Source organism: Vulpes vulpes, chromosome 8 (genome assembly GCF_048418805.1).
Source record: "Vulpes vulpes isolate BD-2025 chromosome 8, VulVul3, whole genome shotgun sequence".
Taxonomy (NCBI): Eukaryota; Metazoa; Chordata; class Mammalia; order Carnivora; family Canidae; genus Vulpes; species Vulpes vulpes.
In genome coordinates this window covers 20,733,830-20,749,255 of record NC_132787.1, presented here as the reverse complement: position 1 = coordinate 20,749,255, position 15,426 = coordinate 20,733,830, and the positions used below count along the sequence as shown (strand labels likewise).

At 36.5% G+C, this 15,426-nt stretch overlaps 1 protein-coding gene across 2 annotated transcripts in view; it reads right to left on the bottom strand.

Moving 5' to 3' along the window:
* ITPR2 (inositol 1,4,5-trisphosphate receptor type 2) overlaps window positions 1–15,426 on the bottom strand; it is a 259,178-nt gene that overhangs the window by 156,920 nt on the left and 86,832 nt on the right. For both annotated transcript variants that reach the window (XM_072765722.1, XM_072765723.1), the window contains 6 exons: window positions 13,556–13,671; window positions 12,442–12,528; window positions 10,307–10,465; window positions 4,620–4,718; window positions 4,260–4,343; window positions 3,813–3,959 (listed from right to left, as the gene is read on the bottom strand). In XM_072765722.1, coding sequence (XP_072621823.1) covers window positions 3,813–3,959; window positions 4,260–4,343; window positions 4,620–4,718; window positions 10,307–10,465; window positions 12,442–12,528; window positions 13,556–13,671 — 692 coding nt within the window. The remainder of the gene's footprint in view (window positions 1–3,812; window positions 3,960–4,259; window positions 4,344–4,619; window positions 4,719–10,306; window positions 10,466–12,441; window positions 12,529–13,555; window positions 13,672–15,426) is intronic.

Genomic DNA, 15,426 nt, shown 5'->3' with positions numbered 1-15,426 from the left:
TAACCCACTGTGTGCACGCGTGATGCTCATGCCTTAAGTGTGTAAATACAGTCTTACTCCAAAAGACAGGTTTCCCAGGCTGAAACTGGAAATACTGAGGGGCTCTCCTCCATTTGTTACTCAAATATTCATTCAACAAATCGTAGTAAAAGCTTATTATACACCAGGGACTCTGAGGCAATAGGATCACAGCAATGAGTAAGACTGGAGCTTTCAATAAATGAGATTTGGCAAGTGCCAGGAGGATATAAACAGAGCGCATGACTGGGTAACTAGGGAAGGCTTCTTTAGATGTGGTGATTAGCACAGGCCACTCCAAGATGACATGTGAGCTGAAACCTGCAGGAATAGAATGAATACTCACATAGAGAGATGGGAAGATAGCATTCCAGGCAGAGAGAATCACATATGCCAAGGCCTGGAGCTCTCAACTAACTTAATTTTCCACATGTGCTTTGTTACTAATACCATGTTTTTGATACCCATTCTTGGATTTGGCCTTGCCCTAGATGCTGAGCCACTAGGCTCACTGAGAATAAAAGAAAATGCTCTGAAGCAGCAGGTTATGCCAGGTGGGTTGGTGCAGAGGCAAGGCCTACATTTTAAAGTCTGAGGATGACTGTGTTTGAGTCCCAGCTCTGTCAGTCACAATGGGATGATCACAGCAAGGAACTGAACATCTTCAAGCCAGTTTCATCATGTTACAAAATGATTTTAATTCATAGGATTTTTTTGAAGATTAAGTACTAGGAGAACTTTTCATTATTCTCCCCCAACCAGTTATCTTCTTTTTGTTAATACTAATCATGCTTGGCCTTCTGCCCCAGCCTCAGATTCTGTGTGCTGCTATATATAAATTTCTAATACTTTTGCTAGACTCTAGAATCTAGGTCTTCCCCTAATCTGATAGTTCCAGTAACAGAAAAATTATGAAAATACTTCAAAGTGGATGAAGTCTTAAAAAAAAAAATTCTTCCTGTGACCAAAAACCTACCCATCCTACAAGGCTAAGTTCTCAAATCAAACTTCTTCCACAAATCTTTTGCTAATCACACTGGCTACACTCTGACTCCTTTGGGGAAGGCATAGATACGTTTGACACTGTTCGAATCTATTGGTTGCCTCACATACATACACAACACATTTCGTACACAACTGATGGAGGTTAACAAATGGCTTGAAGCTCATCACAGACCCCAGACTAAGAACTCCTATCCTATATGCTAGTAGGTCTAGCAACGCCAGTACAGCTCTCTAGGAGACAAGAGGAGAAACAGAAAGAAGGGTGTTTTCATCCATCACAGTGATTTTGGCAGGATGTTATTGGCATGATCCAGCATTAAGTAAGATACTCTATATCCTGCAAGTCACAGGGGAGTTGAGCATATGCTGGACATTGTGTGTGGCACTCAGGACCCACCTCACCCTTCCAAGTGCTCCTCTTTCTGTATCACAGGGGTGGGAAGCCTCACTGGCATGGTTCTCAAGTCATTCCATTAGGGTGGAAAGCAGAGAAAAGTAGAAGAAAGTTTCCTCTTTGGTTCCAGTAAAAGGGTGGCAGCTGCCTAGTGCAGGCTCCTGCAAGATGGTGTAGGTGCTTCCTAAAGCACAGAAGACACCTGAGGGCTCAAGGAGTAACTTTTAGCATTGCCAGATAAGACCATGTTCCCTATCCTAGTTTTGCCTGTCCAGTCCTTCCAGTAACATTGAGAGCTAATTCCCTACACCAAATACCTCTTTGCTTGAAACACCTTGGCCACCCTGACTGATGCAGCACAGCCCACCTCATTCAAACCTCCTACAGAAAGGAGCCTACCACAAATATAAATTGGTAATATGTTCACATATTAAAAAGTCTTCATATCAAGTCAAAGGCTGATAATTGAAGAGAAATTCACTATGGGGAGGGAAGCTTTAATGAATTTGAGGCATTATTTCAGAATTATTAAATAACGGATTCATTCTCTCCATTTTGATCGCTTGGTGGGTTATAGCAGTTAGAGTATTTTCAACTACATGTTTTGTTGGAAAGGATTACAATGCAATGATACAGCAAAATCTAGAAAACTAATAGCAAATATATGCGAGAAGAGTCACAATTCTTTTAAAAGACTTAGGTATCATATAGGCATAAACACGTGACTTAAATATCATATAGGCATAAGCACGTGAAATGAAGGGAACTCACTGTATAGGAAGTCACTATATGACTTTTTTATTACTGCATTTCATTAATAAAACTTTAAAATTATACCTCACATTATTGCCATCCCTATATCTCTTTAATTTTTTAGAGTACAATGATAAGAGATCTATGGTGTGAAAAATACATATTTTAATTATGTATTTATTTGGGAGCTGCTTGTTTCAGTCTTAACCCTGGTAAGAGACATTATCAGGTAGACTTCTGGGAAGAATATCACATAGCTGTGGTGATGGTTGTTTTTTCTGAGACTTTCTCAGTTCTCTATAAACGTATCCTCTTGAAGGATAAGATCTCTTCTGAATGCTAGAGACTGTCTCCAACATGTAAGAGGGTTTCAAGATAGAAAATATGCTTTTTGTACTATTTTCTCTATTCTAAGCCATGTCAAAACTTAGAGAATTATTTTCATGTTACAATTATAATTAAGGCTCAGCTCATTAGCATAAACATCACACTTCCTCATTTTCTGTTTCAATAGTCTGTAATTTGTGCTGTTATCCCTATTTCAATATGTTTATTTCCTTCTTTTTTTTAATCATGTACAAATAAGCATGTTCTGTTATTACTTCCCCTAATGCAGGATATTCAAGGAGCACATTTACCACTGATCTTTCATTTTCCTATACTTGTATACAATGTTTTCTGATCCTGGTCTCCCACTTCTTCAAATCCAAATGTACTCATTCAAGATGGATAAAACTATCATACCTTCTACAGTAACTATTTACATGTTGAAATACATATTATTTTATTATATTTATTATATGTTGTTTCCTTTTTTCTAAATTGAAATATAGGGATTTTATTAATATTCAATCATGTAAATCTATAAATAATATTACTATGACTTTGATATTAAAGGAAGTGTCACAAAACATATGCTGTAAAAGGGGAGTATGGATTTAAAATGGTTGAGAACCACTGCTATAGGCCTAGATGTCCATTAAATCAGGATGTAACTTATCAAATGCCGGCTTATTCATAGGTAATTATGTCTATCTTAGCCCTTCCACTGTATAAAAACATCCCTTAAAGAAAAATTCATATCTTACATTTTCCAAATTACTCTACCATATTGGCAATGCTTAAGAAATACTTTTTAAAGGATGGATGAATTCCTTTTTTTTTTTTAATTTTGTTTATTTATCCATGAGAGACACGGAGAGAGAGAGGTAGAGACAGGAAGAGGAAGAAGTAGACTCCCTGCTGGGAGTCCGAGGCAGGACTCGATCCCAGGACCCCAGGATCACACCCTGAACCAAAGGCAGAAGCCCAACCACTGAGCCACCCAGGTGTCCCACCTGCATACTGATCAGTCTTGACAATATTTCACAATGAATTTTTTAAAAGGAACATCTATATATTCTCTTATTAGATGAGAGAGAGAGAGAGAGAGAGAGGAAAAGAGATGCTCCAGAGAGGACAGGTAAAGGAAGTAGTAACATTTCAAACTGATTATAGTAATGAAGAGGTACAAGTTCATTCACAAATATCATTGTTTTATGGATTTATCCTAAATGATGCCTATAACAATAAATTAATCAGCCTGGTAAATCTTTTCTTTCTTATATAAGTATTTACTCAAGTCCAAAAAATATTTACACACCTCTATTTCCCAGAGCGCTTTAGAACTGGTAGCAGAAGTGGCTGATTGACGCAAGGTTGTCCGAAGGAAAATGTGCTGTTTTTTCTCATATTCATCACAAGTCAGAAACTTCTCTTGTTCTGCATGGAACAACCTAACAACATCACCCTAGGAAAACAGGAAAAGAACACTGTAGTTCTAAGAAAAGTCTGAACAAAGAGACATAAGAAGCAGATGTCTCCTCGTTTTGATACTCAGGGCCCTCTCCCACTTACTTGGCTTTCAGTGATTATTTATACATTTCAAACTATAGAGAAGAAAACTCAATGAAATACCCATAGTGACTATTAAGGTTTATAATCATCTTCTAAACTATGAATACTAGTAAATACATAGGTTTTGCATCTGGAATTTCAGTAAGACTACCTTCAATTCTTCTAACAAATGTTCCATGCAGCACATACTCACTCCTTTTAGTACATCCTCTCGATAGGAACTATATTTCATGAATAAAGTTATTTTCCAACTAGTGTTGCAATTAACAGCATTCACCTATTAATGAAGAAATGTTAAGTTACAAAATTGTGATGCCATTTTCTACCAGAAATTATTCCTCCAACTAGTAAAAAGAGAAAAAAAAAAGATAACTCTGGACAATGAGGTATGTACTTCCAACACAAATACCATCCAAAAATCATAATCATTATCTACACAGATCTTAGGAATATTAATTAGCATAATTACATTCATGAAAACAATGAATGGAGCTATATGACATTTTTCCTCCCATGATAAAAATAAATTCATTTTCTTTCCTCCTGAACTTACCTCTTTACACCCTGGATTATCGAGAAGCTCTATGTTGCTGGCATGTAGTGGCTGTCCTGCATTCACAGGCATCAAAACAACTTTATCACCCACAACGATCTAGAACCAGAAATAAGTTGCAACTGAGACACTGAACAAATCTGTGGTGCTATATTTGAAGCTAAAAATAACTGCAGGGACGTCTTGTTATTGACCTAACACTTGATCTGTCTTCCACACAATTCTTAGTTCAATTCTTTTTCTGTTTGAGTAAAATATTTTCCGATAAATGATCATGTAATCATGTTCCACAGTGCCCATCAGCCTGGATTCATAAAGCTAGTGTAGATCCTTTTCTTATTAGTCTCCCATTTCAGTAATAACTCTTTAAATATCAATAAATAGTTACCCCTCCACACTGGGTCTTATGTCATTAACACAGCAGATAGAGCAAATGCATCTGCCACAATCAATCTGCCTAAATATTAGAACTACTTCAAATACAAGCAGAAGATATTATACATTTTATTATCTATGGGATTAAAAACAAATGTATTAAATTTTGTCTTTCTCATAATCTCAGAAATATATTAAACATTCCAATTTCATCTGGATTGAGGAAGTGCACAATTAGGATGACCCGGTAGAAATATGTTCATTGTTTGGTCCTTAAGCATGTGATTCACTCTTATCTTAAACATGCAAAACTAATATTGCTTTTTAAACTTGGTGTTTAGTTTTAAATTTAAAAAAAATTTTTTTTTAATTAGGAGGTGCCTGGCTGGCTCAGTTGGTAGAGCATGTAACTTTTGACCTCAGGGGAGTAGAAATTAATGAAAAAATAATAATAAAATATATATAAAAAACTTTTAATTAGTTTTGGGAGAAATACTCTGGAGAAGTCTAAGATGTTTTTTCGTTTATGTTATCATTAACGATGTCCAATTTATCTTCAAGAATTTCTATTCATAATTCAAATAGACGTTATGCTTTTGTAATGGTAATAATGAGCAGTTTAATTTTAGAGTTACTAATGTTTCTCTTGTTACATTCCATTAGAAGACTTATTACTGTATGGGCTACCTGGGTGACTCAGTGGGTTAAGCCTCTGAGTCTTAATATCAGCTCAGGTCATGATCTCAAGTCCTAGGATTAAGCCCTACATCAGGCTCCGCGCTGAGTACAAAGCTTGCTTGTCCATCTCCTTCTGCTCTTCCTCACACTCCCTCTCTCTCAAATAAATAAATAATTTTTTTAAAAGGACATTACTATAGGACCTACACTCTCAATTCTCATCCAGAATTGCTCACCACCTCAGAAATGAAAACCAATGCCTTCTCTTTGCATATTTCTTTCAGGGTTATTAGAGTGCATTAGTTTGACAGATAACTGAAAAACAAATTAGGACTCAGAAAATAAGAATAAACAAAACTTCTCCTCCCTGGATCTTAACCTAGACCAAGACTTTCTGGAACATAATTTCATATTTCCAATAGAAATGAAGCTTTTATGGGTTATATAAAGGAGTCTACATTTACACATAGTACTATTGTCACAAACGATGATAAAGAAGCGTCAAGCTCACTACTTAGGCAAAGGGAAGTTGTTCTTAGGATTGCAGAAGTAGCTTCTACTGCTCACAGGACTGGTCTCTATTCATCACCCGCCTTTCAACTACATCATCAGTCGGGTGCTGGTACTGTGACTCACAAAAGCCATCACAGAAGTGCTCTATGTACAGATAAGGGAACATCATCAAGAAACGACGTTAAGTGAGAGGGTGAGGGGGCAGAACCAGGCTCTCTTTGTGTAAAAAAGGAAAGGAGGGAGTAAGAGTACATGCATAAGAAATCTGCCCAGAGGTTTACTGTGGTACAGGGACAAAAAAGAGGGAGATGGAAAAAAGGATAAGAGACATTAAGTGACACATTTTTATATTATTTTCTTTCAACCAAAATTGGCATTTTTAAAAATTAAATATCAACAAAAACATATAAAAGTCAACATGGCATAAACCTATTTCCAACATCCTCTTCCAAAACACAAACAGACACACTTGTTATCGTACATGACACCAAGGCAGCTCCAATTCTCAGAGCCAGACAGAAGTCTAGGTAGTCATCCATACTACAAATACTGGGACTTAATACACATCCTGCCAGTGCTGCATCTGATCCTCCAATTTCTAAAAGAACAATTGGATTTGGTTTACCAATTGGATTGGTCATTCTCATCTGCATCATATAAATATTAGCCAATAAGGGGCTAAATATAATGATATATTTTAGCTATGTATTTTAGCTATGTTCTTCCAATTAAAAGAATATTTTTGTTTGCACCTATATCCACTGATCTAAGTCTTACTAACTTTCTATAGTTTTCTGTAAGCTTTGGGTTGAACCATGTGTTATATTTATTTCAAAACACTGCCCAGAAAGTCTTATACTGTATAATTTTTTCTTTTTTTTTTAAGATTTTATTTATTTATTCATAAGAGATACACAGAGAGAGAGGCGGAGACACAGGCAGAGGGAGAAGTAGGCTCCATGCAGGGAGCCTGATGCGGGACTCGATCCAGGAACTCCGGGATCACGCCCTGAGCCAAAGGCAGATGCTCAACCGCTAAGCCACCCAGGCATCCCTTTATACTGTATATTTTTAAGAGACCAGCCATATTACCAAAATGTTCTGAATACCAAGGGTTCGTAAGAATGGTATTCACAAAGAGAATCTAACATTAATTCACTAATTTCCAAGTCCTCCGTTTTTTGTTCTTGACAAGGGTGAAAAAAACTTGCAATGAAATGGACAAGATGCTAATCAAAAGAAATAAACAAAACAATAAGAGGTGCCAAAAAGAATACAAAAGTGTGATAAATAGTCCCTGTTCTTGGGGAATTTACACCTAATCAGATAACCTGGTAAACACGGAATTTGATAGTACACTCTGAAGAATGTAGCATGGGGCTGACCCACTGATGTGGTCTCATGCCTTCTGAGAAGCTGTGAATTTAATAAGGAACTTGAAGGTGCCATCATCTTTTGCCATGTCACACTCACCCTAGTACACAGCATCTTTTAAAAATTCCAATTCCAAAAGCACTTCTGTAGATTCTATGCAACAGCCATAAAAATTTAAGCTGAGATTTTATTGAAACTAAAGAGCAATATAATGCTACTGGCAGCTACCCTTCTTTTGAAGTGATACCTGGCATGGTAAAAAGAACACTGCAGTAAAAACCAAAACACCAGGGATCTAGTCCTGCCTTTGCTAGAATTCCAAGAGATCTAGTTTTGCAAAATAGCAAAATCTACTTGCTATTTGAAGAGGCTCTTTCCCTAAGAGTTTAATTTTTCTCTTGACTGAAAGAATTATCTGGGCTTTTCTCCTTTTTAAAATCTACCATTAAGGTAAAGAACTAATATTTTCTTAGATCAAAGCTGAAAATGAAAAATTAACCATTCAATCATGGGAAAATAAATGAAAATGAAATATTTATGGACTCTGCTATCCCCAAGGGACTTTCTAACTATTCAACAACAAGCCAGAGCTTCTTTATAGCTGAAAAGTTGAAGCATTCATGAATCTATTTTTCCCCAAGAACTAACTGACAATTCTATAAGATAGAACACCATCCTTTAATGGTAGAAACCACTGATTTTTGAGATTATGAGCATTTTACTCCCCAAACTATCATCAGTCTCATTTTCACATTTCATTTCAGTCACCGAACATCTTATTGAATACTCAGAATCTGAATCACAACATACTAATTCCTAAATAGTAAACTATAATTTTAAAAACCCTTTGAACCTTACAATTTCCTCTTCCTAGCTTAATATGCTTTTAAAGAAAATCAGTGGTAATTAAATCACTTGTTATGATGTGACAGTATTTCCAACTGCCTTCAATAAAATACATTTTCGAATCCTAGAATGAAATCTATTGCTAAAGAATGCTACCTATTCCTAGGGAAGAAAATGAGCATTACAATACAATTATTTCTGTGGCAAAGAGAGTGCTGTGGGTATGCTTATGTTTTTGCAGCAACCTCAATCACATACAACAGCTACATAGTGGTGAGCAAAAACAGTAAGCTGTTCCAGCAAAAAAGCAATGTGGAAGGTTGTTTTAGCCATGCTTTATAAAGCACATCGACAGAGGAGGATTTCTATATTGCACTGAACAATTACATTGTCCACTTTACCAAGATGGAGTGTTTGGACCAGAAGTTTCCCCCACCCCAGTACAACTAATTATTTGAAATAGTTCATTACATTCAACTCTCAGTTGATCCTATAAAGGCCTCTGGGAGCAGGGAAAGGAATAGACAAAATGAATAAATAAATATAATGAATTAATAAAATCCACAGCTAATCTAAAGGCCCTAATTTGTCCAATCATTTCCTCATATTCCCTCAGAGCTTGAGCTCAGGTTTTGCTGGTTTTGAAGCTTGATTTTCATTGACCACCTATAGGCGGGGACACAACTCTGTGGGAAATATTACTAGAAAGGAACCAAAAGACACAGGTTGTTCCTAAAGGACATAATCAGTCCCTAAAAACTGAGAGTTGATTGTAATTAACTACCTACCAAAATTAACATATATGTCATGCTCACAGCACACATCACTTGATGCCAAAAAATAAACAAGTAGGACTTTTTCTTTTTAAGGAATCCGACAGAAGACTTAAGGTGCATTACGTTCCTGCATGCCATGCATCTCCCAAACCTTACCTAAGGAGGATTTATTAACCAAATTAAACCATGAAGCTTGCATCCTGTGGAATTGAATTTGTATTTCAAAATTTTGCTGAAAAAATAGATTCACTATAAAAGAGGACATTTCTAGCACAAGAAATATCCAAAACATCTTTAAAATGTAATCAAAGTACTGAGAAAACTGTCAGAAGCATATTTTTATATTGCTTTGAATTTATAATGTTAATTTTTTTTAATCTGAACTATTTTTCTTGATCACCTGGCCCAATATTTGTGAGGTATTCTTTTTATGGAAGTTATTCAGCATTTATTGAGCATTTCCCATGTACTAGGAATGGTCACTTACTACATTATTACAAACAAAAATATCCAACAATTGATCCTATTGAATCATTTCACATAATTTTTATTTACTCTATCAGCTAGCAGAAAATACTTTAGCAACTACTAAAATTTACATGATACAACATACATATATTCCAAAACATATCTTAAATGCTGTCATCAACAAGCAAGTGCCTATCTATATAGCTCCTCATACTTTAGACATCAATATACAGCTGACCATAGAGCCAGCATATGAAATATTATCATAATTCACTGTTACTCTACTAAATCAAAGGGATAAACAATATTTCCTAAGCATAGCTTTCTCCTTACAATCATGCTCCCTTCTGATTAGGAAAGGAAGCAAACTCTACCTTTCCTTTAAAAGCCTGGCCCAATGTTAACATTACTTAAATTCTTTCACATGAATTCCAGCTGGAAGATGATTTTTTAATTAACCTGAAATTTGTCTTTTTCTGATTCCCAAGCACAATTAACCTATTAATAAATAGTTTAAGCCTTTTAAAGAGATTACCATAAAAATGTGTTGATTGAAAACTACATGTCCTTTCATTGTGCTATCTGGATTTTCTTACTTATTATGAATTACTGTCTTGAGGAACACACCATTTCTCTCTTAATTTTATTTTTACATACATTGTCACCCTCGCTTCTCAGCTTCCAAAAGGGATGAATATAAAACCAAGACCCTTCATTTCCTGCAGCATCCAGGGACACACGCATAGCATTCTTCTCCAGCAAAGCAGGTAATCTCTTGTTGACAGTCAGATACTTGTTGCTTTTTATATGCAGCAGCTGTGGGAAAAAGACATTACCGCCTTTATTCTTTGATGTCCTCTGTTAATTACATGTATATGTTTATACGTATATTTGTACCCATATAATACTGCTTGGGGTGCAGGTTAAACAAAGGAGCTCTATTCAAACTTCTCACCATCTTTCCAAGCTGACTTTCTTTGGGTTTCTCACCTCTACCCTACAATGAACTGGGCACATGGAGAAATCAAACCAGAGGACACCTCTGAAAATTTTCATCTACTGATAAATAATAGGTTAAAATCAGGCTTCCCAAAGAAGACCAGGAAATACCCCAAATCACATTTTCTCCATTCTTGCACAGACACAAAAATGGAATATACCAAAAAATAACCAGGAAACTAAAATAATGCTTAGTAGCATTAACTATCCTTGCCATGACAGCCTACCTCTTCCTCTGTGAAGAGGGAGGCTTTGCATTCCACAACATCCCTGCAGGAGGACACTGATTCTATTCTTTTGTCAGATGAGCACAGAAGTATCATTTCCCAGACTTTGTGGACACCATGGACAAAACCTTTCCAAGACCTTATTCTACTGAGTAGAAAAGCTGAAACACAAATAACCTTTCCTTCCTATTATGACAACCATGTCAAAACAGAATGGTCATTTTAATATCCACAATATAAGAAAGAAACTAGCTCATGAACCAATGAAACCCTCATGGCCCAACCTCACTCCTTTGGAATCTAACTTGTTAGAGCACGTGGCTCAGCCCGTAAATGACTATGCAAACATTTGCGCATCAGGTTCTTGACAAGAAACATAAGTTCTACTTGTTGGCATTTAATATTAATCAAAACTTGGTTAAGAAAAATTCTATTTATGGAGGATTGCTCAAGAGACATGCAACCCACCCATGCCACAGGTATCATACCAGCTATTATTAGATTAAGTCCTACATTTGGGTTACTGCAGATCCAGGCTCTCTTTCATCTTGTCCCAGGAGAGGGCTGCCCTGATGGTCATGTGCACTGGCATTTTATCATTGGCCAATAATAAAACAAGAGGCAATATTATTTTTTTAAAACATGTCTAAGAAATACCTCATTGTAGTGTTTACTGTAAGGAAGTTGTGAAGTTGTGACTATTATTTACTCTATCAAACAGTGTCCTCTTTATGAGAGCTCATTGGAGGAATAGTTTTCTGGTCTTCCTGGGAAACTTCATGCTTCGACCTTTGACTTTGTTCTATGTTAAGGACCTCCTAAGTGAGTGCTATAACTCACTATGCTTCCCTTAAAGCACGGTAAGCAATAAAAAGGCGTCCAGGCAAAGCTGACCAGACTTTGAGACATGGATTTTATAAACACGCTTCCTCCCAACTTCACTTTATTCATTTAACCACCCTTTTCCCTTTGACCCAGTTGCCTTATTTATTTCTATTTTATCGTATGTGGTATGTAGTTTTGAAAATGCCTTACGTTCTTTTTGGAACAGGGTGGGGCATATATTAACAAATAACCAAGTAAAAAGCTGAAAGATCTAAGTGAAGCACAAAAAGAGGAATGCAGCTGAGATAAATCATTGTGCACACTTGTTGCAATAAATCTTTTAATAACAACTCAAGGACGATTTCCATCTAAAAGTACAATATAAAAACTTTCCTCTCTCTACAAAATGAAAAAATAAAGCTTCATATGTTACATGGTAGTCCCATTAATTCTAAAGAAGGATTTTACTGTAGAACTTTAGAAATTATGTTTCCCCATCTTCCTCCTTTTGATGTAATAACCTGCACATACATCTAGATAAGCTCACTTTCTTATGTGTAGACATCAGGCTAGTCACAAACATACAGAATACTGTGCTGAACATCAACTGAAAATATTCATAATTGGCATCAAAGAACAAACTATTGTATCCCCAAATTTTAATGCAGCGTGACATTCCTATGCAAATGCAAATTACCCATAAAATATTCACCTTGTTTAAGAGAAAGTAAATAGACTTACTTGTATGACATTGCTGTATTTCACAATTTCTCCCAACAGTTTCTTATTCTCTGATTCATTTTGTTTTTGTTCCAGTTCTGCAGCATGCTGTAAAATGATTATCAAATATTCAGCATGGAAACATAGTAAACAGAATACAATAATTAACAAACAAGGTTATTTTATGAACGAAGACTATAACCATGAACAAAATAGGCTGGTTGCTTTACCCTTGGGGCTGGGGGCACGGCAACCAACAATTAAATAAATGATTAATATAGTATGGTTATTGTGTCAATTTGATGCTGAAATGTGATCAAAAATATCTTGGGATGCTTTTATGTTAAAAGTTTCAGAGAAGTACTAGGCTCTTTGGTCTTACAAAATTAGTTTCAGAAGGAATATTGTTAGATAAACCAAACGATATAAATATAGTGGGTGAGGGATCCCTGGGTGGCGCAGAGGTTTAGCGCCTGCCTTTGGCCCAGGGCGCGATCCTGGAGACCCGGGATCAAATCCCACGTCGGGCTCCCGGTGCATGGAGCCTGCTTCTCCCTCTGCCTATGTCTCTGCCTCTCTCTCTCTCTCTCTCTCTCTCTCTCTGTGTGACTATCATAAATAAATAAAAATTTTAAAAAAAAAAAAAAGAAGTAAAGAGCTGTTTAAAAAAAATATATAGTGGGTGAATTTCAAAAGACTCAAAAGTTTCAATTCTGAAAGTAGCAGGAATTTTAATAACACAGAATTTCAGTTCTACCAAATTTCAATCCAGACCAGAAGCAACAGACTTTCAATTTTTTTTTCTAGTTTTTCAGGGAAAAAAATTAAGTACTATGCCAAGTAAAATATAACTGGATTTGCTATTCCTCAGAGATTCTGAATTGTTTCCAGTTTTATGTGAATCTTGAATTAGTCTGGCACACCCTAAAAATTAGCAGCAGGAATCTATGAGCTACATGCCAGGAAATGAGCGGTCACACCCTATAACTTCAAAGTCCCTTCCACTTTCAATGGGTTGCTGCATCTACTCTAAAGCTCTGTGCATTGAGTGAAATCACCAAGATACAAAATAGATGGTTTGTTATTGCTGTTCTTGGGCTAGCCTCAGCCAAACGAATGGAAGCCTGGCCCTTACCTGTAATTTCTTCAGCAAGGCTGCCTCCGTGTGATTCCCCTGTTTGGCTTGCTTAGCTTTCCAATATTGTTTCTGGGCAGAATATCGGTTCATAGGGCACACCTTAAAGAGGCAGTCTATGACAAAGCAACAAACAAAAACACTGTAACTAAGGCAACCAGCATTTCTTAGATTTTCCTTATAGCCTAGCATTGGAATCTTACAATCCCTGAGTAGAAAGTTATCTCCCAGTCAACTCAAACTCCCCCATAACATCCTTTCCAAATAATTATCTAGACTGTTAAAATACCTTCTTCTTCATTAGGTTAGGTTTTTGAGAGGCTATCATAGCTAGTGTAATTTATTAAAAAACCAAGTGAACGCAATCATTACACATAAGGTACTTCTTAATTACAATGAGGTACCTGGTCTTAGAAAGTGAATAGAATGAGATTAGTGACTTTCACCATCCTACCCTGCACAATTAATTATTTATTCATGGTATGTCTTTGACAGCCAAAGTGATGCAAATAGTAGAAAAAATCAATCACAATTACATTTCAGGAGTGCCTCAGTAGCTCAGTAGGTAGAGTGTCTGACTCTTGATTTCAGCTCAGTTCATGATCTCGGGATCTTGAGATCAAGACCTGCATCAGGCTCCATGCTCAGCTTGAGATTCACTCTCTCCCTCCACCTCTGACCTTCTCCCTGTTCACGCTCACTTGAACTATCTCTCTCTCTTCCTCTCTCAAATAAATAAGTAAATCTTTTTACAAACAAATAAATAAATCACATTTCAGTCATACATTCCCCAAGTTTCCATATACCTGTACTAAATATTCAGATGGGTAGGTAGTGATATCTCTAAGTCAAAAGCTAAATATATTTTTTCTTTTCAATGAGGAGATTGGAAATTTAGCATAGGAAGGACTATTTAGTCCTTCCATATGCTAATGATTTTGTATGTTCGTGAAATGGACTACAATCCAGAATAAAGATCAACTCCCAATATTCAAACGAGTAGTAATGCAGAAAATCCAAACATCTTCATTTTTTTTCACAAGAAAGTATTAATTTCATATGACAAATTTACTTTATTTTGGTTGATGTGTTAATATTAGGAAAATTCTCATTTTTTTTAAGATTTTATTTATTTATTCATGAGACACACAACGAGAGAGAGAGGGAGAGAGAGAGAGAGGCAGGCTCCATGCAGGGAGCCCGATGTGGGACTCGATCCCGGGTCTCCAGGATCAGGCCCTGGGCTGAAGGCGGCAATAAACCGCTGAGCCACCCAGCTACCCCATTCTCATTTTTTAAACATGTATCACAAAATAAAATTCAGGTGGCATCCGGGGGCTCTGTCTGCCTTCAGCTCAGGTCATGATTCCAGGGTCCTGGGATAGAGCCCCACATTGGGCCCCCTGCTCAGTGGGGAGTCTGCTTCCCCCTTGACCCCTGACCCCACTCATGCTCTATCTCCCAAATAAATAAATAAATAAATAAAATCTTTAAAATATAATGCAATATAATAAAATTCAGTCAATTTCACTACATTCCTGACTACATTATATGTATACTCAATATATTCTCTTTAAAAATAATTATAAAATTGGGGTGCCTGGGTGGCTGGATCTGGGTCGGTTAAGCATCTGTCTTTAGCTCACATCATGATCTCAGGGTCCTGGAATTGAGCCCCTGTCTGGCTCCCTGCTCAGTGAGGAGTCTGCTTCTCCCTCTCCCTCTGCACCTCCCCCCACTCAAGCTTGCTCTCTCTCTAATAAATAAACAAAACCTTATTAAAAATAATTATGAGATTAAATGATGGCCTTGATCTCTTTTCAAATATCTCTTATGTTTCTAATGGCATGAATTATCAAGACATATGACTG